Source organism: Stegodyphus dumicola, chromosome 10 (assembly GCF_044657685.1).
Source record: "Stegodyphus dumicola isolate Sdum_Otavi_A_Nest chromosome 10, ASM4465768v1".
Lineage (NCBI taxonomy): Eukaryota > Metazoa > Arthropoda > Arachnida > Araneae > Eresidae > Stegodyphus > Stegodyphus dumicola.
Genome location: NC_140777.1, coordinates 175,449,788 through 175,476,143, shown reverse-complemented (window position 1 = coordinate 175,476,143; position 26,356 = coordinate 175,449,788). Strand labels below are relative to the sequence as shown.

The 26,356-nt window shown below is 29.7% G+C and overlaps 1 protein-coding gene across 1 annotated transcript in view; it reads right to left on the bottom strand.

The window, feature by feature from the left end:
• The window catches only part of LOC118206141 (calcineurin-binding protein cabin-1-like), a 195,928-nt gene that overhangs the window by 114,019 nt on the left and 55,553 nt on the right, over nt 1-26,356 (bottom strand). Inside the window, exons 11-16 of the mRNA XM_085825897.1 lie at nt 25,607-25,829; nt 20,184-20,404; nt 18,384-18,466; nt 16,633-16,739; nt 13,380-13,533; nt 10,641-10,718 (exon numbers count right to left, since the gene is read on the bottom strand). Of these exons, the coding sequence (XP_085682023.1) occupies nt 10,641-10,718; nt 13,380-13,533; nt 16,633-16,739; nt 18,384-18,466; nt 20,184-20,404; nt 25,607-25,829 (866 nt within the window). The remainder of the gene's footprint in view (nt 1-10,640; nt 10,719-13,379; nt 13,534-16,632; nt 16,740-18,383; nt 18,467-20,183; nt 20,405-25,606; nt 25,830-26,356) is intronic.

Genomic DNA, 26,356 nt, shown 5'->3' with positions numbered 1-26,356 from the left:
CTAGCTGCAATTAGAAATTAATCATAAATGTTTATCAAGTCCTGAATTTTTTAAGCTTGTAGAGACATTAGGTATTTTTTGGAACCAGGCAAGATGAAAAATGAGCAATCGCCTTCGCAGGGAATCGAACCCTGGATCTCTGGAATACTGGCCCAGCATGCAAAACAACTACACCACGAAAGCACGCTAGGAAGGCGGGAGAAATACTTTACATACTACCCCCTTTTAAAGGGCAACTGGGGTTTTTAGGGGACGCAGTCGCCCAAACCTGAATGTGGAGAATCCTCATCCAACACCCTTTTAGTTCAGGCACCACTGTAGAGACATTAGGATTTTTTTGGAGGTCGGAGAGATGAAAAATAAGCAATCACCTTCGCTGGGAATCGAACCATGGACCTCTGGAATACTGGCCCAGCATCCAGAACCACTACTCCACGAAACCACGCTAGGAAAGCAGGAGAAATACTTTACATACCCCCCTTTTAAAGGGCAACTGGGGTTTTTAGGGGATGCAATCGCCCAAACCTGAATGTGGAGAATCCTCATCCAACATCCTTTTAGTTCAGGCACCATTGTAGAGACATTAGAATTTTTTTGGAGGCCAGAGAGATGAAAAATTAGCAATCGCCTTCACCGGGAATCGAACCACGGACCTCTCGAATACTGGCCCAGCGTGCAGAACCACAATAGGAAGGCAGGAGAAATACCTTATAAGCTTCTATGGTAATAGTAGTTCCACAGAAAGTTACATATAAAATATTACTCATTTTCATATTTTATTATTTATAAACCACTATGATTTAAGTCATAGTGGTTTCTGGAATTTTAGCATGCTCCTAGAGCTGCAATAACAGATCTTACAATTATTAATGCATTTGCTCTTCATAGCATGGCAAATGTTTTTTGCTTTCTCCAGTGTGGCAAATTCAAACTGTATGTAGGCTGCATGCCCAATCTAGAAACAACTGAGGGGCCAGATTTTTTTTAAGCAAAATAAATGATATTTTAAATAAACTTAAAAATTTCATTTACTAAATATTTATGAAAATGTGACATAAACCATGACAACATTACCATAAAGGAAAAAAGTCAAATTTCTATCTGAAATATTTATATTTTCTACCTGAAATCCAAAGTTTGATACATGCAAGAAATATTTGTTCGTTACACTTTGTAATTCAAACATACTGACTGACAGCTAAATATTAAATTCTTAGATTAACATTTCTTTCATATAATTCTAGCATGTTTAATTAATCATTAAGTAATTTACTTATATTTAAACTAAAAATAAACAATTTATTGTAAAAATTTCGAAGTTTTCAGAGAAATTGTTTTAAGTGGGACAAAACTTGAGAATAAATAATGACAACCTACTTTCTTTCTCTTAATTATTAAATTTTTCTTCGACACATAAATAAAAATACATATGCTCGTAGGCAAATAATTATAAACTCTTTATTCCTTACTATAGCTTGACAATTGATGGTATTAGATTCTGATAAATTTTGTCTTGATAAATTTAATTCTTGGAGAGAAATTACTGGAAACTATCTTCATCATGAATTGTAGATTCCAACCAGTCAATCAAGTTTTTTTTTTTTTTTTTTTTTTTTTTTTTTCCCTTATCAATTTTCAACTGTGAAAAAGAGTTGTTTCCAGATAAATGTATTCCCTAGCTTATTTATTTTTTGACAAGTATGAATAAAAGTTAATGAAATCTGTATCTTGAAACCTTTGAATAAGATTTATATCACATTGCAAATTAATTAACTGCATTTACAGATTAGCTGGCACATCATTCACATTTACTTTTAATGGAAACAATATAAATTTTCAAACTTCAAATAACTAAAATCTTTAAATCTTTGTAACAACATATGAGCAACATATACATAATTGAAATGATTCATGGACCACATAAAATTGCTTCATGAGGTCACATGCAGCATGCAGACCGCCAGTTTAATACCTCTACTCCAATTCCACTCATTCTATCATTACATAAAAAAGAAACAAGTATCAGAATTAAGAGCAGGAATGGATAGACTAACTCAGCTATTTTACATAAATCAAGGGTGTTTGTGGGACCCCAAAAAATCCCCTGAAACTTTTACGGACTTACTACCGACATTTTGGAGTTTCGAGAAGGGGGGGCAGAAATGAAAAATTACAATTATGAAGTATTGAATGACCTAATTATAAAAGTTCAATGAATTACTTTTTTTGCAAAATTAATAACCATAAATTTTCAAACATATAAACTACTACATTTTATGTAAATATTTTAAATTACCTGAATTAATTCTTTAAAAAAAAAAATTATCTAATTTCTGCTGCTTTTTTTTTATTTTCTGATGTTTGTGGGCTTGTCTTTCTTTTGTGGTGAACTTCATAATTGCAGGAAGGTTGACTTTTATTTTCCTCATTTACAGTTGAAGAAATTTCCTCGAGAACTGCACATGCAGAGGTAGAAGCAGTTTGCTTTTCTGCTAATGTAGAAGGTTTTTCAGAGACTTTTATAGGTGACTCATCTGAAATACATGTTTTTAAGTCCTCTTGATATGTTTTCCAACTTCTGTTCATATTCAGTAAGAGATCTTTGTGAATTGGATCAGTCATTGGATTTTTTTTAGCCATATTTTTCACATGAGGTTTCTTTAGAAGCCATTAAATCATATTTAATAGTCTGCACTGCATCTAGGGAATCAATCTTAAGAAAGGTTCTATAGTCAGTGACAAGTGTATCCATTAAGTTGAATGCACTTTCCACTAATGGGCCATGGAAGCAGCTAAGGCAGGCTTTGACCAATTTAGCCAATGTAGGATACTTATAATCATTTGTGAAATCATCTTTTAAATTAAAAACTTTAGACCAATATTTATCAATTGTACACTTGACTTGATTTCCACTTTCATCAGATCTGTAGAACATTTCTTTGGTGATATCAATATCACTCTGGTATAACCTTATTTCAGCTTCTACTTTTGACTTCTCATTATCACTAAAAATATGGGACATAAAAGATGATAATTTTTCAAAAGCTAATATTGTACTGGTTTTACCTCTTAGCTCTGGATCTAATGCTGTAAAACTAATTAGATATGAATTTTTAAGGGGTAATTTCTGTTTCATATGCTGTGCTGTATTAGTATAAGCTTTCATCAGAGAAATTTGGAATTCTTTTGCTATTGGACAATTTTTTGATAATTTCTTCAAGAGAGTGGAAGCTTCTGCACCAGTAAATATTACTTTGCTAGGTAGATGGAATTCTGGATTTGTGACATCAACCTTTAATAAATCATTATAAGATGTGCACTCTATATTTTCTGGCTTCATAAAAAAAGAGAAAAATTTTGCCATCAATTTATAAATACTGGAATGTATTAAATGAAGCACTGTTTTTTTTTTTTTTTTTTTTTTCAAATAATTTAATATATGTGTTGAACTCTGGTAATACTGCTGAATATAATGCCACATGCAATAAAGTTTTGTTTTGCATAACAAATAACCCATTTAGTATTCTTTTTTTCCGAGCTAAAGCATCCTTTGCGAGTTGTTGGGAATGCAAGCAAGAATACACCCCTTCAACAATTTTTTTCTGAGCTGCAGAAATATTTCTTTTATTGTATACAGTTTCAACATAAGAAAAATAATCCCCTTTATCAGTTTTATCCAAGTAGTGAAAATAAAATGCAATAAGAGCATCCCACAGATCTTTGATTCTTTCTAAAACACATAAAATGTGCACCCACCTATGGTCTGGTCTCTTCAAGGGCTTAAGTTTTTTAATAGCAAGGGATTCACAGATTTTGAAAAAATTTTCTCTTTTACTGCAGCTTTTCATATCAAAATACATGTCATCAAACAAATCTTCTAAGTATCTATCAAAACATGAAGCAATTTTTTTTGCACAGTTATTAGCTGTGTGACATGTGTCACCATCAACATCTAATAAGTGGGGTGCTTTGTTTGATCGTAGTCTGGTTTCAACACCCTTTTTGTTTCCATGCATGGTGTTACATGAGTCCATTAATACACTAATTAAGTTTGCCCATGGAATATTATTATCTTCAATAGTATTAACAACTGCTTTAAAAACAGCTTCTGAATTGCAAGATTCCATCTTTAGAGATGCAAAATGATGAACTACAACTTCATTTTGATTGTTATCATAAAACTGCACCAATATTGCCAGTATACTTTCTTGAGCATTGCTAGTACTTTCATCCAAATTTAGAGAAAATGGAATCTCCTTTAAAGTTTTAATGATATTTTCCTTAATAGTTTTTGCAAGCCCATATTTCATCTTATAACATGCAGTAGTCCTGGACATTTCTAACGAGTTTAGTGCCGTCTGATCACGGCTCAACTGTTTGCAGAATTCAATTAAATTGGGAGCTACATTGAAAGAAAGAGAATTCTCGGCGATAAATGAAGTTATTAATACCTCTTGGCGTGCTTTTCTTGTCACTATATCCAATGGCCGAGCATCAGTCTCCAGTAAGTCATCAGTATTTTTTGAATTAGCATAATTACTTAAAGTCATTGAATGTCTAATGCACTTTGAATATTTTATGTGAGTCACAGTTTTAGAATGATTTGTGAAAGCCTTGAATCCTTCCCCACCATACTTCAGCAGTGAGTTACAAAAAAACACAATATGCTTGTCCAGCAACATTTATTTTCTAGCACCATGTGCCGATGGTATCCCCATTACCATCTCTCCGTTCAATCCAATTCCACCTACATGCATTCTGGACACCTTCTTCTAATTGTATAATATCACTATTTATATCGAGAAATTTCATAGTGAAATTGTCTTGCGTACATAAATAAAAAGATATTTCAATAAACGAAACGAAAAATTTACACGTGCATCAATAAATTAAACGAAAATTTTATACAGCGGAGAAAAAAAAGTTGAGAAGCGATCAATGACAAATAGCTAATACGGCGAAAAATCACCCTTCTCTACTTATTGGCGCCACACCAGGAGAGATAAAACCTTTGCACTCAGAGTCACGTGATCGCACATCTGGTCGAATGAAGTCTCTCCCTTTTTTTTTCTGCCGCACCTACTTGCTGAAAAGAATCCAGAAGAGAATGTCCGAGAACCGAGGGAATGAGTCATAACTCGCAATAAGGAAAGAATAAAAAAGAAGTTTTTTCCCCCTTTTCACGCATTATCACTGCCTTTGGAGAAAGAAAGGAAAAGTTTTCACCACACACACTGACCTTGCGTTTTCTGCTTTCAAAGCAAACAAAATTACCCAAATCAAAATAAATAATTCATTATTATTCCTACTTCCTTTTGAACGACGATCCCCGGAATTTCCGGGTATCGAAGTTCAAAATCCCCGGAATCATGGGGTTTCCCCGGAGCACAAACACCCCTGATAAATGCAATAGAGTTTATTATCGATTTTAATTCTCAATGAAGTTGCTAATCCCAGGGTTCGTACACATTTCTGCACAAGGAAATTAAGGACTTTTAAGGACCATTAATGAAAAAAATTAAGGACCTACGAGCAAATGGAAACTCAATAAATTCAATTAAAAATATTATTCTATGCCTGATTTTCATTTTTGTAATACCATTCTAAAAATAAAATAGATCCCTGAGTAGTATGCATTATTACTAAACATGAATTAATTAACATAATTATTAATAAGTTTGAGAATAAAATAAACTGTATGAAATTTATCAAGTAGCATTAACTATTTTACACTTATAATAGTTGGACATATTTGAAAGAAGATAAGTGACATTTACGTTTTACTAATAGTTAGCTTTATGTCAATTTTTTTTTATGTCTCATTTTGTCACATACTTAGTCAGTCTAGAAGTTTAGTAAATAGCAGGTAGATTTTATGTCAAAAGGCATAGGTTAAAATGAGAAGTAAGATCATAATCAGCATGACTCATAATAAAAGACTGAAGGTTGTCACCGCTGTTGCTTGTCTAGAGAGAGACGTGCTCATTAGAACAAACCTGAAAGGCCTGATGCAGACACAGTTCAGAAATGTTGAAAGTTAGTCAGGCTCTGTTTGATGCAGTTAGTGTCATAGCTTTTTGTAGAGTTCCAAGGGATTGTAGCCCAGTTAATATACTTTAATGTTCCAATAAGCGATTAAAGTACCAGAGATGATAGGTTGTTTTGTATTATTTTTAAGTTTCACTAGATGCAAAGAATAAGTTTTACTTGAATTTTTACATTTTTGTGTTTTATCTTGTGACCACAGTGAGTGTTAATGAGAGGCAATAACTCACTTTAATACGTACACATAATTTTTAAGGGTAAGCAGTTAGTTATAAATAATTAAATTAGTTAATTAGATAATCTTAGTCATAATGGATTTACATGGCCACTATTAAATTTTATTTTTTAACAATATTTGTTAAAAAGCCTATTAAAATCAAAAGTTAATACATTTTTACAGTTTAAAATATATATAATTTATGACATTGATTCTTAAACGATATTAGGATACACATTAAAAGCTACAAAACGTTTATGTTTTGTAACAACAACACTCAACAAAATATTTATCCTTCATTTTAATTTTATGCCTTCCCAAACATTTTGGCTAGTTTATATCAGTTTCCTTCTTTTTAAGCATCTTTTCTAACAATTAGAGATTTGTCTCAATATGCAAACCAATGCTCTCGCTAGTTTCTGCTTGCTTATCTTCTAACTTGTCAACCTCTTCACAAGGTACCTATGAGGGTTTACTTGATCTGGTAAAAGTTAAATAGCCCAAACCCTCGACTGAATCATAAACTAAAAGGCTGAAATCATAAACAACAGGTAAGTTACATAATAACAACTGCACATATCTTTGAAGAGTAATTTTCTTTATTTACTCAGTTTCTTTCTTCGACATGTTTCCTTTTCATTTTGGAATTTTTGAATCTAACTAAAGATTTCTGTTATTCTAAAAAACACTAAATGCATTAGAATGTATAGAAAAAGTAGCTAATTTTATTTAGTAATATGAACATTCAGAAGAAATATGAAGTATATATGGTAAAGCCCGATTACAAAGCTGATGTGGCAGAATTTTTAAAACTTAGTGACACACCGAACAACAAAATCTAGAAATAGCAAAACTTTCGAATTTAGAGCAAGCATTGGAAGCAGAATTTAGAAAGGCACTAGGCAGCAGAATTTAGGATCCACAGAGATTGCATCAGGTGGGAAATGCCTAGTGCCAGCTATGTGTTGATGCATTACGACATATCAGATGAATTTTTTAAATTGTAAATTTTCAATTTCTTTATTAATAAAAAAATTCCTTTCTATAATGCCTGGCCATGTGATAAGATTAGAAGAAGTTTTGATATTTTCCATACTTGTGTCTAGTGAGAAGTAAAGAAAATAATGGGAAGATAAACATGTTAGGAAAAAATTTTTACTATCAGAAGTAAAACATTCAAATATTATGTTTTCATTGTTCTTCCAGACGTTCTCCAAAAGGTAAGAAATTCATCGCAAACTTTCTGTAAAATACATCCATTGCATGTTGATAGCATGGAGACATTTTTCATTTTATCACATATTTCTCGAATCTTCTAGAATCATGGGTCTATAAATCTTGCCTTCAAATCTTTCTAAACTTTCCAAGCTGCAATGTCTAAAATACTAGAGAAAAATTATCCCTACCAATTCTGTAATGGCAGAAATATTTTGGAAAAAATAAAAGGAGGGAAAAAGTGTAAAATTAATTTTATAGAGAAAATTGATGCATATTCTAAGAATTTTGAATATTCTGAGACAGGGAAAACGCTTACTATGAAAAAAAAAAGGAAGACATTTTTAATTAATTAAATAGCTAATTTTGCTCTTGTTAAGAGCTGTTTTGTAAATTACGCTTTAGAGCATTATGCCTTATTTTTCAGATTCATAATATTGTATAATAAGTTGCCAAAATGAAACTTTATAATATGACAGCGAAAAATAGAGATGTTTTATTTTAATGTTATTTTTTAATATAATTTCAATATATTACCATTATTTTAATGAAATTTATCAATGTTGTGATGTTTTAAAAAAAATCGTGTAAAAATTCTCAGATCTCGGAATTAAAAATTTTCTATAGATACTGATCTTAAAATTGCCAAAATGTTGACAAGTCGCCAAATTTAGAACCGTTTAATAAAAGAATTCACATCCCCAAAAGCGAAAAGTTGTTTAAGGTTTCTTTATTAGAAAAAATGAATTTCGAAATGCTTATGTTTCAATTCTTGCTTAGAAAGAGTATCTCATCACTTATATTAGAAATAGAAACAAATTATAACCCATTCAAAAGATAACCATATGTGTCTGTGAATCACCAAAAATATCCCTCCAAAATACTAATTCACACTCAAAATGGCAGTCATAAAAACAGACAGCAATGTCAGATGATTAAAATTAAGGACCTTCTGCTGATTTTGGCCAAAATTAAGGACTTTTAAGGACCAAAAATCGATTCCAAAAAATTTAAGGACTTTTAAGGACCAGGGGGAATGCACAAATGCATAGTAAGAAATACTTTTCTGTACTAATTTAACCAATGCTTTGTCCAAAGTTAAGAAATACCTGGCTAGTAATTGCGTTATAAGATTCTTCTGGAGTTGCCAGTGCTTTTTGTTCGTAAAAACTGCACGAGTTCAAGACCAAAGATACTAAAATGGTATATTATACAGTATCTTTTATTCAGCCTCTAAAGCAGAAGATTATTAGAATCATTAAGCCTCATTATGCATAGTACTCTATGGAAAGGATTTTGAATGCCATCGAAAAAAATCTTAAACATGTGAGGGGGGGGGAGATCATACCAAAAATCTCAGAAAAATATAATAGATGAAATTACTGATTAAAAAAAAAGAGAAAAGGGCCATAATTCAATAAAACTTGAATTAATATATTGTTGTTGAAGTATCATCCTGTATTCAGTCTTGAGCCTGACCTCACAGCATTTAACACAAGCCAGAAAAGAAATAATGAAAAAATTGTGGACATGGAGGCAAAAAGTAGGGATTAAAGAATTTTTGAAACATTCAACAGCTGACACAATCCAGAGGATCAAAACAGAACATAACTTGATGGAGGTACAATCCAGAGGATCAAACAGAAGATAACTTGATGGAGAGAAGTGCTTACGAACCACTGCCAGATGATGAGACAAAAAATGCAGAAGCAGCTGTAGCAAAAAATACACTGTTATTAGAAAATTTGACAGACTTCCAATTATTTCAGACTGATTTTGATTCCTTTTATTATGCACATCTTGTATGGTACACACATGGAATTTTGAAGAAGCAATTAATAACGGGAGAAAGATTAATACAACAGAGAAACGTTTTCAGAGAATTAATTCCATACATTAAAACATCTTGCTTCTCCTTATACTTTCCCTATCACTTCGACTTTTGAAACAATAAGAACAGATTCAATTGAATCAACATGAAGTATATAAGGACACAACTGTTAATAATCCATTTCCATATAATTACAAAGAATCAACATATTTATAGCTAAATCTGTTGTAAATAAGTGTGATTGTCTTTATTGTAAAAATCTGATGCAAACAAATGGTTAACTAAACAAAAACATCACTTTGACACCATCTTTATCATTTACATTATAATATAGGATACATTTCATTCTTGTATGGGCATAATGAAAACAACACTTGAAATAAAATTAATGAGATGCTAGTACTTTGCTTTTAAAAACTTTGCTTTCATAGCTGAAGAACCCATCAGTCATTAGAGGAGCATTTTTTTCTTTTTTAAAATACAAGATTATTTCTCGTGCTGTATTATAAATAGGACCATGACACTAAATGCCATAAAGACTTTTTCAAGATCAAATCAACAAGTACATACTAGGATACTATGAAACAACTGCATCTACTACAACAGGCTTAAAACAATCACACTGCTGCTTCTTAATTATATGTTTATTGTAATAATGAACACTTACAATATAACCTACATATAACACCTACATTATTCTGTACCTCATTCAAAAATGTTGATTACATTTTACTAGAATGGTTTGGTTTTATTTGATTTTGGCAAAGCACTTAAGGGCTATCTGCCTAAGGGACTGCCTTTATGGAGGACTTACTAAGAGAAACTAATTTGCACATATGTTGCATACAAGAAAAACATAAAAACGCCCACACAGTCAGTTTGTTTGGGGATTCAAACCCCAGACCAAACTATCAGAGTTCAGCAATGTTAACATTAGGTTGCTGGCGGCCTCTCATATTACTAAAATAACGCTCCATGTTGTAACCAGATGATTAAAGTTATAACATTGAGACTATAATAACGAAATATGCATACATTTTCTTTCTTAAGTTCTAGTCATTTTATTATTAAAACTAAAGCCAAAAAATATGGATTATCCTGTTTATATTGGTTAGACTCCTGGCAAACATCTGGCTATTTGTATGCGAGGTTATGAGAAAGCAAAATTTAGTGCAGATTTGAAAATGCATGGAATATAGGCATCTTTAATATCTGTGGAAATAAACGGACAACTATAATCATCTTTCTATTATATATAATATATATTATCTTTTAGCAGTATACAAAATATATAATACAATTGTGAGAAAAATATTACTTTCAGAAATGTACCTGAATATATTTGGAGTAGTAATATGATTTCTCAGTCTACAGAAGGCAGCACAATATACATCAATAAGATTTTTAGGCCTGCAGTTGAAGACAAAAATTATGTATCAGCTTTATAATATTTAACATTAAAAATTAAATGTTTACATATTTACATACTTGCTTGCAAGATAGCATTCTACATAATATAAAGTGAAAAACATTACATCTCATTGTATCAAATTTATGTTTCCAAATGTAACTCCTGGTTAAGCATTTAAAACAATCATGTACTGATCTAAGACTGAAATAAAAAGGGGATCAATGTATCTCATTATATCAAATTCATGCTTACATTTGAAACTTGCATTCATTAAGATTTCAAAACTATTATATGTTTCAAAACTGAAATCACTCAAATATTTATTCCATTTCTGTTTTAATATAAAAGAAAATAACAACTTGAATGTAGCACATAGCAAAACTCAGGAAAATTCCAATACAAAATATAGCCCAACTCATTCGAAATCAAAACTGGCAGGGGGGGACACAATTTAATTTTAATCTGTTGGTCACTCGTGAAATGAACACATAAAATATATGGTGTTTTCATTTAAAAGGTTTCTACTTCCAATCCAAATATTTTGCTTCTTAAATATATATATATATATATATCTTTGAAACTTTTCTTTGAAAATATATATCTTGAACAAGAAATTCCAATATTCACATATACTAGGAGCTACATCTGAAAATTTCTAAACACTTTTAATATATCAGTTCTACAAGTATAATTTATGATACAAAATATTTACACAGTACGATATCCAAAACATGTAATGAATGTAAGAAATTTTCAATCTTCAAGACATGAACAGACAATGCAATAAATTTAAAAACAGAAACTTTTGCAGACCATGATCAAGCTGTTCCTAAGCTTGATCTCACATTATATTAGTTCAATTCGCTGAGAAGAGGCATCATGAATTTCAAAGAGATATCATAACTCATGCTTAAAAGATAACCTGAATGTGCTTTTGAAGAGCCTTGTACAATCCTTTTATATAACTCTAGAATAGAAACTTTGAAAAAGTTTCAGTGAAACTGTGACATCGCCATAACCTTCTCAGCAACTTAATCAAACAGAATAAGATACAAAAAATTAGAGAGAAATTATTGTATGTTATTTCTAATATTTCTAGGCAATAACAATTTTCAAACTTTTTTCACATAGAATATTAGACATCATAATGCAATATTTAATTATAACCAAATAACAAGGTATAATGGTACGATATGTAGACATACCACATCATTCTATGAAAAAATGATTGTAGATAAAAATGACTTGTAATGATTGAATGTAATGGCCAAATGACCTTGTAATGACCAAATTGCCAAATGTAAATGGGTTATTACATTTGGCACAGCAAAAGATGCAGTACAATGGAAACCAATGATTTTGAAGATATATGAAAATGTACTGTAGAGTTAAAAATAATGTTACAATTTAATCAACTGCTTATAATCATTATATCTGTCGTTGCAAGAAAGAACTCACGGACAAGGTTCATGTATTACATTATGCAATAATAAACTATTTTAGAAACAAACACAAATTTCTTTGGAAGAAAAAGCCAGCAGAATTTCAATTGATTAGTGGTAACAAATGCTGGATCAATAATGCTCAGTAGCATGCTGTTGAATTGAATAAGTCATACTTTTACATTCACTCAATTGATATAAAGTAAGGGATTTATCATTAATATTGTGTGAAACTCTTCATTAAAATTAATTCAAGGTAACATATAAGATGAAAATGAAACTTTGATGTCCTGAGGGTTTCTGTTGGCATTTCCATGAAAGAAAACGCCTGCTTTAATTAAAAAATGACACATTTGAACTGAATAGGCTGAACTGGATTTCTGAGTAATCGCAATCACATATTATATTTCACACATTATTTCTTGAATAAATTCAAAATAGTTACCTCCTAAAATAACTAACAATGCTACAATTATTTAGCAGTTACAATATCAGCACAGAACTATGCATATTATTGTTACAATAAGCATTCTTGCATCTACAAAATTCCTGCATTTAAATAAAACTGGAAAATCTAAGGTAGTAAAACAATAGATAAAACATTAGCTGCCATATACAGTTAATCTGACTGAATCATGAATAGTGCTGAAATATAGAAAATAGATGTCATACACATCTATAAATTGGAATAATCTATGGCAAAGGAAAAAATGTAGCTCTTCTACAGCCTCTCAAAATCGTTACATACTATTAGGTAAGATTCTGGAAAGCCCACGATCATATATTAAGTCGCTTAATATATAATTGTGTGTTTTCTAAAATATTACCTAATAATGCATTATTTATCAATTTAACACTATGATATTTTTACCGTGTAAAGTATTTTATGTTAATTAACCAATTTTTATGATATATTACTTTAACTTTTCTTTTTCATAGATGCTAGGAGGCAAAGATAATAGGGTTAGATGGTAGGGTTTTGGAATTTCAGATATAAAGCTTCTGGCACGATTGTCTGCATTTTATGTTCTATCCCCCAGCTCTCCTAATATTCTGACTATTTTGTTAACCAGTGTTTAAAAGATCCCATTCAACTATTTGACTCGGACTTCTTACCATTAAATAGCTTAAATAGTTTATGTAGAAGTAAATTATTTTGCATTACAGAGATGATAATTTTTTTATTGAATAATTTACTTATAGTATTTTAAAACTTACCATACAAAATGATTTTTCTTTGCGAGGCTCACTGTATAATTGTACAATAAATCAATTATCCCTCCATTGGACTGATTATTTGCTATAAAATGAGTGACATCATCTTTTTCTGTACTGGATAGATAGCTTGAATCTATTGCAACCTTGCTATTATCTGCAATATGTATAAGTTTGAATAATTACAAAATCCTCATAAAAATTTCACATTTTAATGAACAGAAAGCATCAGAGGAGTATACTTATTTAAATTAAATAAATGGCAATAGGAGCAGTTTTTAGCCAAAATTTTAACAGAAATATATATATATATAGTATACACATTTATGTTTTAAATTTAATCAGAAAATCTAGTGATATAAAAGAAATGTGCTGCCATTCGGCAAAACATAATGCATTCACCTTTTGAATTTAATTAACAACATTCAGTGATTCAAAAAAGCCCAATCCCTGAAATAAAATAGGTTGATCTTTACAATATGGTAACTGGTAGTTTGGCGACATTTTGGAGGCGATAAAGGTTACTACCTGGGACTTTGGTAATAATGTGAGCAGTACTCAGTTCCGATTACGCATTATTTTGTGTGAGGGAAATGAGAGATCATGGGATATGTCATGTGATATTAATGGACGAATTATGGTTCTTTAATCGGAAAAGGGGGGAAATCGGGAAAAAATCTGGAAATTTTGTATTTGGTTTATTCTGTGTTGTGTGAAACAGTGTTTGTGAATTTTTGGATCCCATGGCCGTAACTAAAGAAAAGTTTATCGGACATGTAATCAAGATTCTGAAGAAGATTAGGTAAGTTAGTATTTTTAATTATTTGAGGATATTATTTTTATGCATTGTTCTAAATGTAAGGTGGAAGTAAAGGAATTTGGTATTATTGGGAAAATTGTTATTAGCAATGATTTAGTTTAAAGTAATTAGGATTGTAAGGTAATTTTTATTAATTTAATGTATGTGCTCATTTATATTTTACGTAGTGTTTTTGAATTTAATTATATTTTAATTAAATGATAGTTATTTTGTGAATTTTATGTTTGTAGGAATGTGGTATACATTTAAGTTGAAGTAAACGTGCATGGAAATAATTTAAATATTTGATACTAAGTATTTGTAATGCTTGCAGTATGAATTCGTTGGTGACGTGTATAATGTAATAGATGATTTAGAGGTAAAAGTTTTTGGATATTTTATTTATTTTATATGTGGAAATGTTCATATTTGGAAAGGGTAAATACTTTTTCACGATCAGGTAATTTCATATATGTTTTTTTTACCGGGTTTAAAGATTGAGAAAATTGTCATGTATTTTCGTGAAATTTTTCTAATTTATGAGAAAAAAGCAGTGTACATGGATATAGTGAAGAGTGTGCGCAATGCCATTTTTGTGCAATTCTGGGATGTTTTTTTAAGTAAAAATAAGTTGGCGTGTACATGGTTTATGTGTATGTGTTATTTTGAAAAACGCGTAAGGAGTATGGTATCGTGCACTTTTTCCCAATTTTGCAGTGAATATTTGTCATGATTAAGCAGTTTTGTTACATAAAATTTCTAGCATAAGTGTAATTCGGCTAGTAGATTGTTGGAAGAAGTGTTCAGTAGATAAAAAGAAAAGAAACATGTCTTTACTTCGTGAAAACAAAATGGCGGCGGGGGGAAAAAAAAAAAATAGAGGGTTGCTGTAGGAGAGTTGGTCGCCAAATTTTCGCCAAAAAAACGCCAAGTTACCATAATGTAAAGATCAACCATAAAATATTTTTAGCTTCCACACAGCAGTGCAATGTCATTGAAGAAAGCATATGATATTTAATTTCTCTTTCAAATTTAATTTGTTATTAAATGACAAACTAAGTGATTTAAAAGCAATAAACGCAGATCTTCATTTCTATTTGTTATTAATTACTAGCTAAATACACGAAATTACATTAGATGGATTCATTAAAACCAATATACAGTAAAAGCCAGGCTATCTGGCATTCAACTAACCAGAAAACTCAAGTATCCGGAATATTTTTGTATTAAAAAAAATTTTTAAGTTAAATGCAAATAAGAGATTTAGTAACTGTTATAAAGAGCAAACAGGACAACATTTCAAATTAAACAAAAACTGTAGCAAAACAGTGCGATTTATAACGCCAAAAATGAATAAGAGTGACATACCATTTGGCTTTAAATTCAATTAATGCTTGATAAGTTGATTTAATTTTTTGTAAAAAAACAATGGAAGTTAACAGCTCTTTATCTGTTTTTTTAACAAATTTTGCAAAAATGATTAAAATTTAGGACTTGTCTTCAACAGTAGGGGATCCTGGCATCATAAAAAGTGAAAATGGATAACTGGTGGAGCAACATGCAAAAACTATAACAAGGCGATTTAAGTTCTTTTATATGTTATGTCCATAATCTGTATATGTTCATTAACTAAATAAAGAACAATATGTTCCTTCAAACTTCTGGTGGAATGACTGGTGCGAGCTTGGCAAGATTACTATCAATTTCCGTGGTCAATGGAATTTGAGAATTGAATAGCATGCATCTGGAATGTCATACTTCATTCGACATCTCACATAATTTAAATGCAGGCATTTGCTAATTTAGTTGATAATAAATAAAATGACTCTTTTTGTAATTTTAGACCAGAGATTTTTCCTTCCATTCATTTGGCTTTTCTACCTAGAAGTGCATTTTTTTTATTTGCTCGATTATCCAGAATTTTCACATATCTGAAAATCAGCATTTACTGAGTTTTTGTATTTTCGAGGTTTTACTGTAAATTTTTTCGTTTTATATCAATTATTTTAGTGGCTGTGCAAGCAGATAGTCTAATCAAACTAAATTATCTAACCTAAATTTTCTCAAACAAAGAATGATATATACAGAAAGCTCAAAAATTTAAATTGTAATTCTTTTAAAAACAATGTGAATTAATTATTAAGGAATTTATCTAAATGCACAAATCCTGTTTTATATAATCAATTCTAACCTTACCAGCAGAGGGCCATTTGTCTTGAAGAGTTAATTTTAATACTGTTTAAAATGCAGAATAAAAAAAAAAAAAACTTAAGATGTATCTCAAGAGCCATGTAAGTTAAAAAGTTTACAGAAATATTATATGACTACATCTATACTATAAATGACCAAATGCTTAAATCTTTTCTCCATTTATCTGACTAGTTAAAATGTTTCAAAACCTGTGTTACAGTTTTCCTGAACCTGATTGTTATATTAATACAGAATTATGAAAAGTACCTTTTTTCTCATTTTCAGCAGACTGCCCATATGTATGATCTCCACTAGCTTTGTCCTGAGATAAAGGATCACTATCGTCATCTTGATCATCATATTTACCATCACCTCTAAAACATATAAATTTCCTTTCATCATCTATAACTTTGGCAATGAACAAAATATTAATATTTTTTCAAATTAGCTATACATAACAGTAAAATTTTACATCTTTTTTTTTTAATTTCTATATTAAAAAAATATTAAACCAATAAAAATAATTCATATTTTATTTTAGGCTTGGGTTATACATATGGCACTAATAATGAAAAGCAAATGTTGGCATAAAGGCATTGGGAATGTCATGTTGATGAAAATGAAACATTTGATACAAAAGCAAATGATTTCTTGTTATTAAAATGTAAAATTTTTCATGATTTACTGAATAAGAAATATTAATACACCATTCTACAATTTTATCTTACAACAGATATTTGCACTTCAGAAAATAACAACTATGTGTTAAACATTCATTTTCAATAAAACTTAAATTTTTCCATCTAAAATTATAAATTCTTTGCACTTTAATGGAACATACACAGAAAGGGGGGGAAAGAAACTGAAAGTTTAAATTCATTTATGTTTCAATTCTGAAAAACATTAAGCATATTTAATAAATAACATTTAATAAACATTAAACACATAATAAAATGATATATTAATTGCCGTGAAAAAATTTCATTAATACTTATTTACAAGTTCACCTTCACTTTCACAAAAAATTCCAAACATTATTACGTATAACATGTTTGAACAACATAATATTTGAAAATCTAATTTTTACACTCAATTAAATTTAGAGAATATACATGCATTTTAATTCTTATGTATACAAATATATTTTCTTTACTTATATACAATTTTTAATTGTTAAATATGCATTTAAAAGGAGAAAAGCATTTGCATTTTTCAGGTTGTGTGCTATGAAGCTTCATTAGTACAAGCTAAACATGGAATTTTTGTTTGAAAATGCAGAACAATGCGTAAAAGCCAAACAAGAAAGAACTTATTAATATTATGATATAAAAAATTATAACGATTATACAAATAAATTTTAAAAAAGATATGAATATGATTACTACTTTTCTTATTTACCTTTGTAAACTGTTTTACTATACAATGTATAAAAGCTTGAAATAAAAATGAAATTATGTAAATTTAAAAATTTTAAACATAACTACACTATTTCAAATACTTTTAAGAAATATAAAAAAAGTTACATTAAAATACTTGTGCTATAACAAATACTATTAGGATCATCTGCAGGAAAGTAAACTTGCTTTATAAAGGAAAACAAAGATATAAAATATATGCAGTAATGTTGTAAAGCTTTTCAACATAGTAAAGTATCTGTCATTTAAAATAAATATTAAAAGAAAATAATTAGAAACGTGAAACACAAAATATTTTTACCTTATATAGCTACCTTCAGCTAAGAAATCTTAATATTGATGTACAGTTGGTATTATACACTTACACAATAATTTCATTTACTTTTACACCTTATTCAAATTCACAAGTGTGAAAACAATTCTCCAGTATAAATAAATATACTGACAAAGAGGTTCCCATTTCAAGTCCAATCTGATTCTCATAAAGAGTCTGGCACAATTAGTCTACAGCCTTTTTATGGCAGCAAGTGAATAAAAAACTTGCAGAATATTAATTAGAATATTCCATAAATTAATAAAATAAATATATCCAAAAATACTAACATTAACTTTGATGGCAGGAATTTTTGGAGAAGCTCTTGATAATTGATGTTATCATGCGCTTTTTTTACAGCAGGATTTCTCACCTTAAATAAAAAGGAAATCAATTTAGATCCATATTAAACAAAAGAGTACAATAAACTTGCTTTTAAAGAACATATAGTTAAAAAATTTATTTCAAAAGAATATAATAAAGTTAAGTTCAAGTTAATAACCAAGTTCCAGCACAATTTATTAATTTATGTATTAAAAAAGCAGGCATTAACTTTTCTTTATAATTTTTTGACTCTTTATGGTATGATAACATTACCTTAAACCTTAACTGGAGGGTAATGGAGGATTTTGAAGAGTTAAGGGATTATCTTGTAAATATTTGTAAAAATTTATATAATCAATACTGTATTCTTTCCTTTTACTAATGAAGGGCCAACTCTTTTCAGAAGTCTCAATTATAGCCCGAATGGAGTGAAGATTTTATCTTTTTCTAAATTTCCTTACTTTTTGGCCAGTATTTAGTAAGTTTTCATTAAACCTGTTGAAATTCAGTTTCAATTAATTAAGACCATTACAATAAATTTCTTACTTTAATTAAAAACATTTAAAATTTTTTTTCAAAATTAAAATTAATTTTACTTCAAAAAAAAATTTTCGTACTTTTCTTCAAAAACATTTTTGATTTTTTACAATCCTTAATAATATGCAACCTTTTCTTCACATTACGTTACAGTTAGCACTTTTATAATTCTTTACACATTTTTACAATACTTCACAGTTAGCATTTTACAGTTAACATTTTACATTACTTAAAAGTTTACAGAATAGGTTTGTAAAATAGATCTAGATAGCAACTTAACACTTAACTTTATGTTAGCGCACTCTATTTATTAAGTTAGAAGAAACACACTACGTAACATCACTTAGTTTGGCATGCTGCTCTACTCTCCAAATACAAATATAGTTGGAAAGTTAAATTAAAACTTACTATTTACTTATCTGTATTATTTATGTATTTTTAAAAAATACTATCTAGTTTCTTTTTGATTTATTTGCATCATTCGTGTCGGGGAAGTTTTTTGTAGGCAACAGTTTCTAAATTACTTTGGTTTTCTACTCTTAATTGACTTTATTTTTAATTCTAGTCTTTACTTGCTAATTTCTCTAAATTCCACTGGTTTAAACTTCTTTTTAGTAATTCACAACATTTGGTATTGAATTTTCCTTTTACTCTTGCCTACATGGATGACGAAACATGAATTGAATAATTGAAGAGTTAGGTTTGGAGGCAAACTTCCCCTTGATAAGTCTGTCTCCTGCCAGCTCAGCAATTATTCACTTATGCATTTTTATAAATTTTTAAGATTAAAAAAATACTGGAATTATATATTTATTCATAGATTTTGATACTTGCACTTGATTTACATATGCTCTCAGAATTTAAATGATACTGTAGATAAGTTCGCAGCAATAATTAATCATTTATTTGTAATTCAATTTCATTTAAAATTTAATTAACTTCAAATTAGCTTTTAAGAATAGAGAATGTTTGTTAAATTCAAATAGTTAAAAAAATTATATTTTACCAAACTTACAAAAACTGATAGCAAAATATTATTTGACAGATGCAAAGTCTAACCAAATTCTAATAACTGAAATTTTGAAACAGCTATTTTTTTGGGGGGGAAGAAGGAAAAATCTTAAAAATACTGCAACTAATTCAATTTTGATTACACAAACAACAAAATAGCACATGGCAACAATATAATTATGCCCACACATTATTAACATACATATATATAATCTTACCCTTGTAGATCGACGTTTTGCTGCAAATTCACTTAATTCTGAAAGCAAACGTTTCCTTTTTGCAGTTCGCTTAGTGTTTGAAGTGGAATCATTATATATAGATAAATCAGTAGGTTGAAGATCTGCTTGAGGTAACATCAAAGTGTAGGAATTTGGCAGCATATTAATGTTACAAACATTTGGCACATCATCCACTTCCATTTCTATGTGGTTAGGATCCACTGTGTCAATAAAGAGTGTTTATATATCATACTGCATCAACTTTATGTATAAAATATATAAATACACATAATCAATAGAAAAGCACGTTATAAATATATGCATTATAAGCAAAATGTCATATAAAAACATTTTATAATACAAAATAATGATCTATTTAAAAATGTACATCTTTCAAGTTTGGATAATTAAAACTGCATAAGAAATCTTTATTTATTATTTAAATTTTACTTTTCAAAAGATATTCCTCTCTCACTTTATAACCCAGATTTTAAAATAAATTTAATGTGTCTAAAATAAATATATCCAAAATACTAACATTAACTTTGACGGCAGGAATTTTTGGAGAAGATATTGCATTTACTAAGTACTTGGGTTTTTACATTTTGATGTAATATTTATTTCAAAAAACATTTTTCCTAAATAGATTATTACAAAAAAAAAAAAAAAAAAAAAAGCATACTCAAATTATTTGTTTTAAAAGCTAAAGAATAACAACATTTGAAAAAAAAATTCAACATGAGATATTAAAGTATGTGGAAATGTACTATAATCTAAAAAGTTAATTGTCATCTTTCAGATTTACAAAATAGCTCATTTAGACCATGTACTGGAAATAAAACCTATTTTTTAAAGCTTTTATCCTGATTTATTTATATTTATAGAGATAACTTGTTAAAAAAGCTATGATTTTAAAGAATATCCAAATATTAATCTTCTGCAAATTCATAAATCTATGTGGAACTATCCATCTGTGCAAAATAATCTGGAAAACTGTAATGACTGCACTTACAAGTGTTTGAGAATGTTGTTTTGAGTTATAACATAGTTTTTAAACTTACTCTTTCTGAAATATTAAATTACTTAAATAAGATTTAATATATTGAATATAATTTTCTAAAGAAGTGTTTTCATTGTTATTAGCCATATTACTCCTGATGTTTTTCCTGGTTCTATTTTTGTAGATGAAGATTTAAAAATACATAGAGTAAAATAAGTAGTTGTTTTCTGTGATTGCACATTACTGCTTCAATTGCACTGTATAATCATGCGCAATATCCCCCCCCTAAATGCACACACTAGCCATTATAGGCTTTGGCTATTACTAAGGCTGGAAGCAGAGGTCCCTTTATTATGGAAGAATACAACAGGTGGGACATCGTTACCTCCTGTGAAGGGACAGCCAATTTACACTCATGCCAATTTCTGGGATTCAAACCCAAGCCCTTCGATGGCAGCCAGAGCCACTAACCATTTTCCCATTTGGGCAGCATCATTTGCAATATAGGTGTATGCATATCATCGCAGCAGAATCAATGCAGATGCAGTGCATAATGTAGCAACATAATTAAATTTAATGTGTGCAAACAAATTTATGCTGCCTATGACAGAAAACAAATTTATGACAAAAGAGTTTAAAATAACTTTCTGCTTCAAAAGAAAATAATATTTACTATTTCAATAAAAATTAATAATGTCAATTGTTGGGAAATGAGAGATATTTACATTAAATAACATAATTCATAATAGTGTTGTAACTTCTCTTTGTTTTTAGAAATTCAGACTCGGAATATAGGAGAATAATTTACATAAAATTTTATAGTTGTAGAAATACAGATTAAAGTTCGTAAGCATTAAATAGTTTTGATCTTGACTACTTCTTAGTCAACATTTTGCTTTCACTTTCTTTTGCACCAAGTAAGGCACTGTAAAATTTTATTTGATTTTGTTACAATTAAAATGCACCAATCAATAATACGATAATTATCTCATGTACCCAAAATTTTTACCATATGTTTATAACGTTTATATTTTCCATTCCTTACTAACATCTGAAATCTGCTGCCTGTTAAAGAAGTTACTGAAACTGTAGAATTATTTATTTAGGTTTTCATGCCAAGATGGCAGCTCTCAAATTTGTTCGAAATTTTAAAATTCAAACACTCATTTTTATTTATAGTCAGATTTGGACTTTGCATATGGTTGTTTTATATAATTGATAGTGATACATCTCTACTAAAAACAAATTATTTGTTTGAAATGATTTGAGTTGCATTAATTAACGGTAATTTGCATGAATAATTTAAGATATACATTTACAATATTTTATTTGTTACATCTATGATAGTTAATGAAGAATTTACAAAGAAACATAAGCATTTTCATAGGGGGAAGAGGGAAAGGGGGGAAGAGCCTACAATGTTTTTATTTTGTTCAAAATTTGTAAGATTGTAGATAACTATTAGGATTTGAAGAATTGTAGATTTTTTTTCAGTAAAAGCCTATCTATCTGGCATTAACCAAGTAAAAAAAACACAAGCAACTGAAATTTTTTAGTTTAACCCCCTTTCCCCCAAGAAAGTTAGCAAATGAGAGAAGCATGTACAGGACATTGTCACAAAACAATGTGATTGAGCACCAGTAGTGGATAGGCCTGACTTAAAAACTAGTATATTCAACCCTTTTAACCACTTGCGCTACGATTTAACTTCACAGTTGTGGTGCCGTGTGCTACAATATAACAAGCGTTAAAGTGTCTCATTTACGCTGCTCCGCGTCTGCAAGTGCACTCCAGAGCTCTAACTCGAGAAATAAACAATCTCGTTGTTATTCGTACTTTCATTTTTGCGATAAATGCCTATCGACATGGTATTCACGTCGCTCACAGTTTGAGACAAAAGCATCTCACCGTGCATGGCACATCTTTTTAGCGCAAGTGGTTGTAATACTTCTTTGACGAAATGAAGCAACTCCAATGATGGAACACAGCAATAACTTTTATTTAACACTCAAAAAAAAAGGCGACATACAAACAAGAAAAAAAAAAACATATTCTAACATTTAAAAATAAATTACATTCTTTGTGCGAGAGTCGCACGTGGCACTCGAGTCTGGTTTCAAATATTGCCATTCACAAATACCTTAATGTTCATCTATTTAAGTTATTTAAACTACAAGATTTTAATATTATTTAAATCTGTTACATGGTTAAGCTAAAATAAGCAATTCCTCCTCACCTCCATGGAAGTGTGAAATCAGACAAACCTTAACATGGCTTTTTATCAACCTATTCCCCTCTCTCTTAAGGTATCACCTAGAAAGGTAACACAGAGAAAACTCTCTAATACAGGCTCTACGTTTTTGTGTTTGCTTCAGTTCTCAGTTAGCCAGCTTAGTTTTTTTGAAAAAAGGACATAAGTTAATTGTTGTTTATTCGTTTTTTCCTCACATTTTGACAAGCTGATTAAATATGGGAACATTCCTTTTATGAAACAATATGCAGTGGAGTATTTTCAAAGTTATGAGACCCGTCATCACAAAATGTGTAACTTAATGAGCATGATTTTATTTGAAAATTGATAAAAAATCATAGTACAGTGTGAAAAATTATGGTTTTGTTTTGTTTGATAGAATATGGCAAATCACACTAGGCCTATCTGTCTAAGAAGACAGATGCCTTTGTGGAACTGAAACTGGCTCATATATATGTTACACATGGGGAATATCACAAAATATCCATGTAGACTGGTCATTTGCCTGGAATACAACTCAGGTTGGAACTACCAGTGTTCTGCGGTTTTACCATTCAGCCGCTGAAAAAATATGATAAGTGTTTTTTTTAATGCATTAGTATATCCATAACATGTAGCTCTTGATTATCTAGCTAAATAAAGAGTCCAGTCTGTTCCTTTAAACTTCTCGTTGAAATCATTGCACAAGGTTGGCAGTATCAGCACTAACATAGCTCGACAAGATTTCATAATCTTACAAGATATTTTAACTTTCACATACATAAGGCCTTTGAAAAATCTCAGCTTTTATGTTTCAAATACATTTTTAAAAAATCTTGTATAATTTCAGATGCATATTTTTGATGTTGAAGTTGAAAACAAATAAAATAACTTTTTAAAATATTAGATACGAAATTCCTTTTTCAAATGATTTGGCTGTACTGAACTGCACTTTTTATATGTTCAACTAACCAAAATTTTCCCTTATATGGCATTTCCTGAGCTTTTCTGACAGTCCATCTTTTATTGTATCTTTCGAAAAGACTGTGAACAGTAATTGTGAATATAGATGTATCTTATTCTAATGTACCAATCATGTTTAAACCGATGGTTAAAGGGAAAGATAATATACTAAATTTAAAAAAAAAAAAAAAAAAAACTAATAACCAAGTAAGCTCTCTGTAAGAATGGTGAAAGTGTGATGCTTAACATTTTAATAATATAAAAAGAAATTAAAAGCGATGCTAAATTTTCAATAAAACTATTAAAAAAAACACAACTTTAATGCATATCCTTATTTGATGTAATGGTTCATAAATTCATTGTTGGGGAGAAGGTTAAGTGCTTTATGGATGAAAAGGAAGTCTTTCTTTCTTATCTGCAAAGATCATCCATACTGCTATGTGGATGGTCTGTCTAATACACACAGTGACCATTTCCAATCGGTTAAAATACAAACAGACATCCAGAAAGGAAAACAGCTTTCTCTTTATTTGAACCAATTAAAAAGACCATCATTTACATCAGCTCTAAGGACATATTGAAGAAATGAAATACATCCAGTTAGAGTAAGGTTAAAATGAAAAATGTTGACAAGGTAAACTATGTTTAAACAATAAAATAACAGCTCTCACAGTCGACCTGCCTATTTCATTAGCTGGAACTGGAATGAATGGCTCAGTCGACCTGCTTATTTCATTAGCTGGAACTGGAATGAATGGCTAAGTTCCACCTCTTTAAGTGATTTGCATAGGGTTGTATACTTCTTAAAATCTCTTTGTCTCTCTCTCTCTCTTTTTTTTTTTTTTTTTTTTTTTTTGCGTGTGCGTTTTGTTTTGTTTTTAACAATAATGCTGAAGAGTTTATAACAAAAACATAATTCAAGTCAAGAAAAGATAATTATCAACAATGAGCAAAATATCTAGATGTGATTATGCGTAAAAAAGAAAGAAAGAAAATCCAAAAGAATGTTTTTTTTTTCCCCTTCTTTAAATCAGTTTTAGATACAAATTCAATTTATATTTTAGTATTAATTTGTTAAAAAGTGACTGAAAAATATTTCCACGATGATAAGAATAATGCTGTTAAAAATCATAATGAAACACCAAAAAGGCATCAGCCATATATATGGCAAATGTGCCAAGACCTTTACATTTTTTATTCAAGTAAAAATACCAATCAATAACTACTTACCTTGTTGATTCTGAACTTCACCATTAGGTACAGTTGCAAGTTGAAGCAGTCCTCCATTTTGCAACGAAGTGTGAGATGCAGCAACATTTGAGGTTGAACTACTACTGCAAGCTTCAGACAATGAAGATACAGGAGAATTTAAAGGTAATTGATCAGATTTCGTATCACGACTTTTATTAGTATTTTCCACATGTTGGGATAAGTCAATTTTGCAGCTGAATGACTGAAAAAATTATAGATATTAACAATATGTATAAAATACACATCATTAAATAAATTTTGATGACAATATCTAGACAATTTCTCCCAAAATATGAAAACTATTGATATATAAACGATATTTTTGTGTAACAGCAGCAGCCACTGTGAAAGAAAATCATTGCCTTTGTGAAAGAAATCATTCCTGTCATTACATCAATTGTAAATTAACCTTACTTAAAACCTCAAGCAAGAAACATATTTACTTTAGTCAACACATGTTTCACATTTTTTAAATGTTTCTTTTGCTATTTAATGGATGTGAGCTCTTTAACCCACATATAAGTGAACTAACCAATTTCCAACACAAATGCCTTTCTTCCTATAACTTTTAAAATAGCATTTCCAAATACTTTTATCATTGACATATAGGCTCATTTCAAGATAGTTTTTGCATATTCTATTACAAGGTAAAACACCCTCTTTCTTTTTTTGTTTTGCTTTGAAAACAACACTGCATCTAACTCAATACGATCTTGAGCTGTACCCAGC